Source organism: Cervus canadensis, chromosome 3 (assembly GCF_019320065.1).
Source record: "Cervus canadensis isolate Bull #8, Minnesota chromosome 3, ASM1932006v1, whole genome shotgun sequence".
NCBI lineage: Eukaryota > Metazoa > Chordata > Mammalia > Artiodactyla > Cervidae > Cervus > Cervus canadensis.
In genome coordinates this window covers 76,517,220-76,529,410 of record NC_057388.1, presented here as the reverse complement: position 1 = coordinate 76,529,410, position 12,191 = coordinate 76,517,220, and the positions used below count along the sequence as shown (strand labels likewise).

Below are 12,191 nucleotides of genomic sequence, written 5' to 3'. Positions count from 1 at the left end.
TATCTCTTTATTATTTTCTTATGTAATGGTAGTTAAAATTGTAAAATGTGAAGGTGAGAACTATAAAGAAAGGCATTGGTATTCCTTTGGGAAATGGCATATGTATTAAACTCTTGTTAACAGTTTTTTAGGAATAATCAAATGAGTATGATATTAAAAATAAATTTCATTAATTTTACTAGATATCCTGTCAAACTTTTTAATGTAGTTAATGAAATAGTGCACTTTGCTAAAACGTGGATTAGGCTAGCAGCTAGTCTATAATGTTATTTTTCCTTAAAAGCTAGTAAAAGGCTTTAAACAATTCATAAGATAAATATGATCAACTGTAAATGGAATAAATATGTTGTGATATGATTAAATACAAAATACTTTCAAACTACCTTTCTGAATGATGAAATATGAATATAATGCTTGCTGTGTGAAAGGCACTGTCCAGGTGCTTACATATGTTAACATGCATTTACTTCTACTCCACAAGGTAGATTGTCTTGTTAACTCCGTTTTTAAAGATAAGGAAAGTGAGGCACAGAGGTCAAGTTACTTGCCTATGAGACACAGTAAGTGCCTGAGCCTGTATTTGAATGTTTAGAAAAGAGCACATTAAAAATTTGGTTGTCCTGGAAACATTCCCAGTACATCTAGTAGCATCACTAACCTATTACTGTTTGTTGGGTAATGTTTATCTTTCCTAGTGTTGAGATCATCCATAACAAGTCTCTTACCTTTAAATTGTGGAAGGGAACAAAATTCCTTTTTAGTGGGTTTCTTTGCTTTATTCTCATGGGACTCTCCCATAAGAGCAATGCATTCTCTGAACATCAGCATGGAAAAAATAAAATCACCCTAGCCTCCTTACTACAGTACTGCAGTATGTCTGAGTTCAGAATAGCCCCAACAGTGGCTGAGGTTACATACCTTATAGCACACACATGTAGAGACACACACACACACACAGATACAGAAAGGAAAGTCTTTGGCAGGTTTATGATGCCTTAAAGCTTCCCAATATCAATATTTCAAATTGTCCCTTTGTTTGTTGCTCCAGGAGGTTTTTACACGCTGAGGCAATGCATCATAGTAAGATGGCTGAGAGGTATGCCTTTGTTTTGTTTCTGGACCTCAGGTGCATAGACTTGGTTTAATCATAATTCTTGTGTCACTCATCATTGGTCCATGCATGGCTCTCTCTTATTCTTTTAGTCACTTAGTTATTTTCAATGATGTTAATAAGCAGCCATGAACTTACTGAATAAAAGCTCGAACCTTGACAATAACTTACGTTACTCATATCGTATCCTCTCCGCCCATGACCTGTCCCCCTTGCCTTCCTCCACTGGAGGTAACCATCATCCCTGTTTTCTTTTGTATATACTTTTTGTTGCCATCTAAATGTACTCATAAAACGTTATATTTTACAATTTTAGTTGCTTTTAATTTTATGAAAGTGTCATGCTGTTTGTAATCTTTTGGGAATGACTTTTTAAAAAAATTTAATATTATATTGCTAAGATTCGACAATATTGTTGCATATGCCTTTATTTTATAACATGAGATAAAACTGTGAAAGAGGATGTGTGAAAGAACTTTCTGAACATGCAGGCCCTTCTCAAAGATCAGTTTTAGGAGAGCGGACACATGGATATGGAACTTTTAGAACAATTTCAGGTATACTCCATCAGAAAATCTTCTTCTATCCCTAGAGGTAAACATATCCAGGTTGAAGACTAGGTTGGGGCTGCTTAAGGGAATTTATATAGATATTCTGGGCAAGTTTATTAACCTTTCCAAGCCTCAATTTTCTTATCTTTAAAATAGATATCATAGTAACTTCCCATTGGATTTTTTTATTAGGGTAAGAAGAAAATATTTATAAATCAAATATTTATGTCTTTCTTAAGCAAGAGTTATTCTTCAGTGTTGTGAATTCTGTGAAATTACACAAAAAATTGTTTCAGAATTGTGGATAACTTTGATAGTTGCTAGTTATTCAAAACTCTCAATGATAAGTATCAGTGATAAGCCTGGATTACAATCTGTTTTTGAAACTCCTCTTTAGCATCAGTTTAATTCTAGAGCATTTGATTATAGAAGCAAATAAGAGGATATCAAAAAGTAAAAAGCTCGTACTAGAAAGTTTTTCACAAACGCTATGTCCTAGCCTCTGCTACTTACTAATTCTGTGTCTGTTTTCTGCAAGTGGCATATTTTTCACCTTTTTTTCATGTCCTATTCAGTGTATAACGTACAGTGTGAGAATTGGCTTTAAAAGATTGCACCAAAGATAATAGTAACCTACTTTTATGAACATTTACTCTTCATTCATAGTTTTAATGTTATTATTCATTGATTATACAGAAGCCACAGAAAAACAGTTTGTCTGTATAGGTGAAACCTGTACATACACGTGGATGATTTGTGTTGGAGTTTATAAGACCTGTGTGTGAAATCTTCAAGAAAACTTGCAGGGGAGTCGGGGTGGCAGCTTTGGTGCTGTATATTAGCATTTCGCTATATATTTGCTGTATATTAGCAAACGCTAAGTATTAGCATTTTGTTGTTGTTGTTAAGAGATGCTGTTGACAAACAATTTAATACTTTTTTCCCCCAGCCTTCCATTATGGCAAGATTGTCATGAATTATGGAGTAAAAAGCGAAGACGACAGAAGCAGATGGGCATGACCGATGACGTCTCCACAGTTAAAGCCCCCAGAAAGGACTTGTCCCTGGGCATGGACGACAGCAGAGCCAGCACGCCTCAGAGCGTGCTGCCGGCCTCACAGCTGAAGGCTCAGGGCAACTCGAGTGCAGCACCTGGTCAGTAACACTTCGTGGGCTGGTTTGTGGTTGCCATTAACGACATTGCTGTAGTGTTAAAGCTCTTGTGGATGAAAGATGAGCACTGAATTTGACATTTCCTTATTTGGTTGTGCTAGTACAGATGTTTCACTGCTATAGCAGCATAATATTAAGCACTCTCAAGGTAAGATTAATTTATAAACTATCAAATTACATATGATTAGTGATTGGTCAGATTTCTCTACTTTTTCCCTTGGTGCAAGAGTCAGTAGATCTTTTACTAACACTCTTTTTTGAGGCTCTGCATTCAGTGTCTGTGGATGCTCCTGAGGAGGACGAAAGATACAAGAAAACAGCCAGAAATCATACTAAAAGCTCTTTCATACCTTTTATAATGTCCTCAGATCACTTTTAAAATATTTCCCACTCTATTACAGAATCTCAAAGACTGAAATCTGACATTATGTCCAAAATGATTTGAAGTATGATAAAGAAGGGTATTTTGAGGAAACTTAAATTTTTCCTCTGATTCAATCTGTTACAAGAGTAAGCTTTTTTATGAGAAACCAATCTCTTCAGTGTTATTAGAAGTGTTTTCAATTAAAAAAAAAAATAGAATCCACTCCCTCATTTTGCCTGAAGAATCCAGAAAACTTTCACTTTAATTTTTTTATGAAGACAGATATGATAAGAAATAAATGCATGTGTGTGTGGTGTTTTATTAAACATGAAAAATAGCCCTAAACTTATTAAGAGATGAGTAAATATTGACCGATGAGTTAGTTGATTAAAACAGATCTGTGGATCAGATTGAACTTTTGGTGGTTAAGTATAATATAGAGTAGACTAGCTGAGAAAGCTTGAGGAAGATTACCTTTAATACTTTCTCTTATAATCTATAAGCTGAGACTTGACTGACCTTGGTCAGACTACATAAAGTGTTAATGTTACTTTAAAAATGAAAATTAATTACTTGTATTCTTTAGAGTTTCTTGAAATAGTGAATTCCCCTTGTAAATGAAAATACTTGATATTCGTAGCTTAGGAGAAAACACTTTTGTTGTACAAAGTGAGGGCTATCTATATCAAGTTCAATATCATTTCTCTTCATGTTTGAAATAGTAAAACTTGGAGAAAGACAAAAGAGAAGCAACAGAAGTTTTCTTGGTTTGTGTTTGTGTCACTTGTTTTATATACCATCTACTAGTGAAAAAAGCTTTGAGATGATTATAAGTAATTTGGATGGTGTCACTTGTCCCAGGTAACAGTTCTCATATTCCTTAAGAAAAATACCAGGTCTTTATTTCTACTTCTCTTCATGGAACTGATGTCCTTATTCCACTGGCAAGCCTAGTGGAACAGAAGATAGTTATTGCACTCTATTTTAGCTGATTAAAAATGAAATCTGGGCTCATTTTATATTATTTCTTAGCTCTACATGTTTATAACTCTGTTAATGGTAGTTTCATTTTTTTCTTCTTTCTTCTCTATTCAAACTGTCACTGTTATTCTAGTTTTTTGAAATAGGAATGAATCTTCTTAGCTCCATTTTTTTTACATCATCAGTAAGGGTCATGAACTAAAAATGTCCCTTCTGTAGATGAGACACCATAATTAAAGTGTACTCTGAGCCCACATTGAGACTGCATCTGCTAATAGAGAAATGAAAGGGAAAATGAGGAAAACTGGCTCTTACGGGGTAGCAAATAAGCACAATTCCTTACTAATACCTGCAGATCATAAGAACTCTCAAGAATTTGTTTTCAATTAATCTAAAAAAATACTAAGAAATAATGAATATCTAAAATATGTAAATAGAATACATTAAAAATAGAATTAATCATCACTTTTTCATCTTAGAATTCTATTAGTCTGTCATCTGTGGTTATAGAAATTGCTTATCAGTATCTGTATTATCACTTAATGTGTGTAGTATTACATACAGGGCCTTTGTGTTACGTATGACTCAGGTAAGTTTGCTGCATAAGAACCTATATAAACCATCACAAGTCTAAATAGAAAATTAGAAAAAGAAAGACAACCTGTTTTATAGGTGATGAGTTAATGCCATGTTATATGTAAATGGCCTTCCCTGATGTCTCAGTGGGTAAAGAATCTGCCTGCAATGCAGGAGACGCAGGAGATACGGGTTTGATCCCTAGGTAGGGAAGATCCCCTGGAGTCAGAAGTGGCAACTCACTCCAGTGTTCTTGCCTGAAAAATCTTATGGACAGAGGAAACCAGTGGGCAACAGTCCAAAGGGTTGCAAAAACTTGGACACGACCGAGTGACTAAGCACACACATATATATGTACATGACACTCATGCTTCTGTAGAAGTTCCTAATTTACCCAGAGGGCTTAACTTTAAATAAAAGCAATTTGAATAAAAGACATATCAGTCAGTCTGTAAAATCCAGTTTGAATTTACTGCAAAGATAAGGTTAGGTTCTTAAAAAAGAAACATTATTTTAGACAAGCAGTATAGAAAATGGTTAAAAGTTCAGACTCTGGAATCAGAATATTTGGGTTCAAATCTCATTTCTGCCACTTAAGGAGTTTGTGACCTTAAGCAAGTTATTTAGTCTCTCTGGATGCCAGTTTCTTCTTCAGTTTTTTGTTTTTTTTTTTTTTTTAAAAGTGGGGCCAGTAATTAAGCATGCCTTATACGGTTGTTGTGAGGAATAAAGGATATGCTCAGAGAGTAACCTGAAATTGTAGCTGTCATCATCACCAGTGCCCATTCACAGGTGCGATTTCCTGGTCATGTCTATAGTATGGGCTTGTAATGCTGGTCTTGATTTTCCGTTTGAAGTATTTACCCGTAAAGATAATTTATTCAAAATGGGCTGCAGTTCTTTTTCTTTTTTTGTTTTAACTTATGTGCACTTAACATCTTAAATGTACATGAAATTGAACTAGAATAAGATTCCCTTTTCACAGTATTTCTTAAACACTGTCCCACACATGTACATTTTAATATGGTAATACAGAGGCATTTTGTGGGGAGGGGGAGCTATGAATTATGGCAACTCTAACCAATACAAATTTTGTCTTTAGTAAAAACAGGCCCTGGACAGCAGTTAAACCACAGTGAATTGGCAATTCTGCTAAACCTACTACAGTCTAAAACAAGTGTTAATATGGCTGATTTTGTCCAAGTGTTGAACATTAAGGTAAACTCTGAGACTCAGCAGCAGCTAAATAAAATAAACCTTCCTGCTGGAATTTTGGCAACAGGTGAAAAACAGACAGATCCATCAACACCACAACAGGAGTCTTCGAAACCATTGGGAGGAATTCAGCCTTCTTCTCAGAACATGCAGCCCAAAGTGGAGCCTGATGCGGCCCAGGCGGCTGTGCAGAGCGCATTTGCGGTTCTGTTGACTCAGTTAATAAAGGCTCAGCATTCAAAGCAGAAAGACGTGCTGCTGGAAGAGAGGGAAAATGGGTCGGGACATGAAGCACCATTACAGCTCCGGCCGCCTCCAGAACCTAGCACGCCGGCGTCGGGTGAGTGTGCGGACAGCAGACCATGGACCTGCTGCTCTCAGTCTCTTTTCTTGCTGTTGATGATTATCTGTAATGTGTATTGTTTAGCTTTGCTAGCTGATGTCCTGAAAATACTCAGGTTACTGGTTATAGGTTGATTTCTTAGTCTGTATACTGCTAGGAATTGATTCTTTGTCTGTGGGTAGTAGAACTCACTCTTGTAATCTATGCTAAAAAAGTAATCTTTTACTCCAGTTATAACTGGATGATTGACCAAAGCAGAAACTTTACATATATAGTAGCTTTTGTTCAAGTCATAGATAGGTACATTTGAGATGACTTTTAAAAGTCAAATACAATACAATTTTTCTGTCACCATAAACTCAAATGGTAGCAGGCAATGTTAGTACTTACATATACCTTTTAATTTTTCATTTGACTTTGGGTGGTTTTTGTTTGAGTTTTTGGTTGGTTGGTTGTTTTTTTTGCCAGAGATGGAACTTCTTATGCCATTTAGGAAACATTGAGTATTTTGAAAATTTTGTTTTCCATGGTAACTTTCAACTCTCTTTTTCGCTTTGTTTCACTTAGGGCAAGATGACCTGATCCAGCACCAAGATATGAGGCTATTGGAGCTCACACCAGAACCGGACCGGCCTCGTATTCTGCCTCCCGATCAGCGACCTCCTGAACCTCCGGAACCACCGCCAGTCACTGAAGAAGATCTAGATTACCGGACAGAAAACCAGCACGTACCCACTGCTAGTTCTTCGTTAACTGACCCTCATGCCGGAGTAAAAGCAGCCCTGTTACAGCTCCTTGCTCAGCATCAGCCCCAGGATGACCCCAAAAGAGAAAGTGGTATTGATTACCAAGCAGGAGATACTTATGTACCTTCTTCAGACTACAAGGACAGTTTTGGATCCTCTTCTTTCTCTTCTGCTCCTTATGTTAGCAATGATGGTCTTGGAAGCGCCTCTGCTCCACCACTGGAACGACGTAGCTTCATGGGAAACTCAGATATTCAGTCCTTGGATAACTACAGTACTACTTCATCTCATTCTAGTGGTCCACCTCAGCCTTCTGCCTTTTCCGAGTCATTTCCCAGTTCGGTAGCTGGATACGGAGACATTTACCTCAATACAGGTCCCATGTTGTTTAGTGGAGACAAGGACCATAGATTTGAATATAGCCATGGCCCCATTGCAGTGCTGGCAAACAGCAGTGACCCTTCCACAGGGCCAGAGAGTACTCACCCTTTGCCAGCAAAGATGCACAACTATAACTATGGTGGTAGCTTACAGGAAAACCCAGGCGGCCATGGCCTCATGCACGGACAGACCTGGACTTCTGCGCAGGGACCTGGCTATTCACAAGGGTACAGGGGACACATTAGCACATCAGCTGGCAGAGGTCGAGGCAGAGGGTTACCATACTGAGTATCTGTTTTTCCTCAGGCACATCATTTTTATCTGGAAAGACTTTTCTAGCTGCAATTTAAAGCAGCAATCCAAGAGACTTGAATAATATTAATTCAACAACAGCTTTATTTTTATGTGGAAAAGGGTCTTGCATACAATAGTTTAAAAAAAAAAAGACAAAAAAAAAAAACACCTTTGCTTAAATTCATGCTGTTCTAAAACCTAGATCTATTGATTGTACATCTTCACAAATTCTAGTTAACGATTTTATTTTGTATTCTTGCAGTTTTAAGTGGATGCTAATCTTAGGGACATAAAAAGTCTTTTATGGCCCTCTTGCAGATCTTCTGAACTATGCACATTTGTGCTTTTTTGTAAGTTTGGACCAACTTTTATGTAACAACCACCCAGTCCCTCCCCACTCCAGTTTTACAACAATCGGAAAGGGCACTGATTTATTTGGTATTTTTCTTTTTACAAAGCTACCTTTAGTCAAAGGTCACTGTCAGTCTTTGCACCTGCTTTCAGTGTTATTGTGAAAGGTGTACTTTGTGCTCATTTCAGAAAATAAAACACAACCTTTCTCTTGATGCAACAGTTTTATATAAAAAAAAATGGTCAACGTTATTTTTGTTTTATTTTGCAGATTATCATAGCCTAGCAAAATGCATTCAAATGAAATAGTGGGTTTTATATGAAAAATATGGGTGGGGTGGGGAGGGTAAGTAAGTGCCTTAACAGGTAAGCTTAAGGTCTGAAAAAGTAGTTAACCTTTACACCCATCTGTCTTCTAAAGGGAATCAATGTATTGTACTGAAGAGGCAGAGAGAGCTCTCGTGTCCAGGGGCTGCCTGTTCAGTTCCTGTTAGGTCCATTCCCTCTACCTGTCACACTTTCTCCTTTTCTTTGGGCTGTGTTACCTTCCAACACCACCTTCTCTTGACAGGGGAGTGAGAGCAGAGAATAAAAGTCCAGCTCCCATCAGCACCTTCTGTTACTTCTGAGGAAAAGTTCTAAAGAGTTCTGTCATTTCAGTGGTGGAAAGTAATAGCTAAAGGAACATTTTAGAGTATTGTTTTCTTTCAGGCTGCCACATTGTCCCTATTTCCTTTTGTCATGGGTAATTGGAGGGCAGTAGCAAAGAAACAAGGCTTAATAACAATTTGCGTAATTCAGTTAAAGTTCATGGGGGGAGGGGTGGCAAACACCGCTGTTTAAATTATATAATTGCCATTTAACACAAAGTTAACTCCGTTCACTTTACTGGTTAACTAGAAACATTGCCTAGATTGAATTTATTGAAGTAAAAAGAAAAAGTAGTGCAAAAACCCCTCTTATTCTCTCTCTCACTTTCTGTAAGGTTTATACAACGTCTGCCACACCTAGAGGAACTATTTTAGTTCACTTTAGAATGATGGGCTAACCCTTATTTAAACTGTAATGGTGTCAAGTCTCTTTGTGCACACTCAAACACATGTACCATTATAGTACCGTTATAGTAATCCTAGAAAGGAACCAAAGGTGAATAACCAGTGTTTTCATTAGTACTAAATGCCAATTAACCATTTTGTTTAAATCATTCTCCTGGTAACTTATTTTTTGATTGAAATCTTAAATTGGAACAACTGTTATTGAATGAATATTGCTCCAGTTCCAAAGTCAGTCTTTTAATCTATCTGACTTGTGAACGTTCATTTCAAAACAGTATATGGAAAGCATTATAGTTTGGTGACAATAGGATTATCTTAAAGTGAATATTCAATTTACCATTTTACTGCTATAAAATGAGTTGATGTCAGTTGACCATTTTATCTTTTGATGGAATTTTTTTGTTGTTGAGAAGTGAATGAAAGAAAATTATTATGCTTTTATTTGAATATTGAATACTAACAACTTATACTAAAACTACATTGCAGGAAGTGAAGAAATATTTTGAAATTTAGCAAAATAGCTACAGTATTCAAGTATATGGAATTTTAATATGGTGAGTCTTAGAGCTTTAGACTTTCCTATAAGTGACAGTATCTAAGTTATTCTTAATAGTCACACTTGATAATTCTGCTGATCATAGCAGCTAACCTAAAATTGAAGATATTTATGTGACATGAATAGCCTGTGTTTTAAAAATTAAATATTTTATATAAAATTGAATTGTGTTTGGATAGTTTTTCCTAACATTTCAGTTATATATTTATATTGGGAGAGTGGCTGGGAGGACAAGGAAATTGTTGCTTGAGGTCGAAAATTTGAACTACAGCTCCTGATACTACCCTAAGACAGCATTGATTGTAAGATACACTAGTTAGGAAAAATGTTGCCAGTTAAACACAACTCAAGGCTAAGACAGTTCCCAAGTTCGGAGATGTTGTTATATGGAAGAAGGCTGCTTAAAATTGATGAAATATGGTAAAAATCTTAATGCCTTCTTCCGTATCATCTAATACTTCAGTAAATTTGGATTAATGAAAAGAGCAGGGCTATGAAATCAATAATTCTGTATGCTATAACTGCAGTAATCAGTATTCTTGAGTGAAATTGAAGGAGCATAAAATATTTTTTGGGAAGAAACAGGTAAGTCAGATTGCAAACGAGATGAAAATACAAAAAATTGATCTATTAAAAGAAGAAAAAATTTATTATTTCCCATGTGAAATTCCCTTATGTATTTCTTGATACAGCAGCTTTTTTTGCATGTAACTCAGTATGTTTCCCAAGTCTTCAGTCCATTATTTTTTGGAGAGTCCCAGTCATCCATGAAATTTTAAAAGACTCATGTTAAGGGTTTATTGATTAATAGTTTGTGGAATGTGAATTAGGATAGGGCTTTAGCTATGATTCAGAGCTTAACTCTATGTAAATATTCAGTGCCTACCAAGTGCCAGGTACTATTCTAGTACTTGGGGTACATCAGTCAACATGAAAGGCTTTAAGTAATACTTCCAGTGGACTGATAGTGAGCAGGAATATTTTAAAAGCGAAGTAGTATTTGCAGCTCTTCAGCTGTATCTAAATTACACATACTTGAAAGTAAGAAAAATGTGTCTATGTAAAAATTTGAAGTCAAATTTGAATAGAGACAAAGTTCTGGAAAAATAGAACAATTGGAAATTCAGTGATGAAAGCAAAATTTAAATTGGATCTGACTAGTTTGCAGCTCAACTGGTAAGAAATATCAAGATTTCTTAAGAAAAACAGAAGATAAATGGCCTAAATGCTTCCAAACTAATCTTTCTGGTATTTCTGAGTTAAGGTTTTTTTGTATTTGGTATGAACTTAATCCAATTTTAGATGATTTTTCTCCCTAGGCTCCCTTACCTGGCCCCTGCCTTTCTTTTTAGGTAAAGCTGAAATACGAGATTTGAATAAAGATTCAGTGATTCCCTTGGTTAATGATTTTGATATTTTAAAGTCTGAATAGGATGTCCCCAAAGCTAAAATCTGGTCCATCTCTTTACAGCTAAGAAAAATGAGATTTAGATGGATTACCAGGGTTGTTCTTAGCTATATCTAAATTCTGTAGTAAATGCTTCTAAATGAGAAAATTAACTGTTAAAATACTTTTGTTAAAATAATTACATTTAAAATACCAAACAACTAGTTTTAACAGATGACTTTTAAAAGTCAACTTAAAAAAAGGCCTCAGAAAAAATAGGCAAATAAAATTTTCGAAAACTTAGGAGCCTATAGAGACAGTTTTTTTTCATATATGGATAGTCTTTAGAAGGGAAGTTCCTCCTTTTCTTTTTTAAGACAATAGTTACCTAACAATTAGATAGTAATACTGAATCTTTAAACTTATTTTCTGTTTGTAGGAGGAAGATCGGTATCAGCAGGCCTGCAAACATTGCTTTTAAATTCTTTCATGTTTGTAATTCTTAAAACTGTTTTTAGTGTAATTAAAAATAAGAGCTATTAAGAGAAAAGCTGTCGGGGATCCAGTTGAAGGTGGGGAAAACAAAATTTTGATCTTATTGGAAAGAACTTGCTCTTTGAATTATGTAGAAGAACATTTTGTGGGTCTTATTCCTTTCACCATATCAAATGTCCCATTAAAAAAGAATTTTCTAATTGAAAATGCCACATTGAAAATGAGGCTCTGTAGTGAATCACTTTATATTTTTTTCACAGTTAAGTTAATTTGTTGTCAAGGTGTGGTTTTTTTTGCAAGAATTTTTAGTAAAGTCTCGTAACTCCTAAATCAAATGTGTTTATTATAAGCCATTTGTTTAACAAAAGAAAAAAGACTGTATTTGATAGTCTGTAAATAAACTGCCCTAAAAATCCAGGCTATTTTTATCCTTGTTTTCTTCTTGCCTCATACACAGAGTAGACTCAGAAATAAGCTCATCTGGTGTGAGGAATATACCACTTGTTACAACCGTTGTGTCATGTTTTACAGGCCGTACTTTAAACCTGGAACCCTTATTTTTTTTCCTTCTTATATATTTACATATTCAAAAATGTAGGAACACATACAGAG

At 35.6% G+C, this 12,191-nt stretch overlaps 1 protein-coding gene across 2 annotated transcripts in view; it reads left to right on the top strand.

Moving 5' to 3' along the window:
• The window catches only part of CDK13 (cyclin dependent kinase 13), a 122,613-nt gene extending 112,751 nt beyond the window's left edge, over window positions 1–9,862 (top strand). The window contains exons 12-14 of one of the 2 annotated variants that reach the window (XM_043463537.1): window positions 2,612–2,817; window positions 6,039–6,311; window positions 6,882–9,862. In XM_043463537.1, the coding sequence (XP_043319472.1) occupies window positions 2,612–2,817; window positions 6,039–6,311; window positions 6,882–7,729 (1,327 nt within the window). In that variant the 3' untranslated portion in view covers window positions 7,730–9,862. Of the gene's footprint in view, window positions 1–2,611; window positions 2,818–5,858; window positions 6,312–6,881 lie in introns of both variants that reach the window. The other variant, XM_043463536.1, reaches the window with a different exon arrangement.
• Window positions 9,863–12,191: the final 2,329 nt, after the last annotated feature.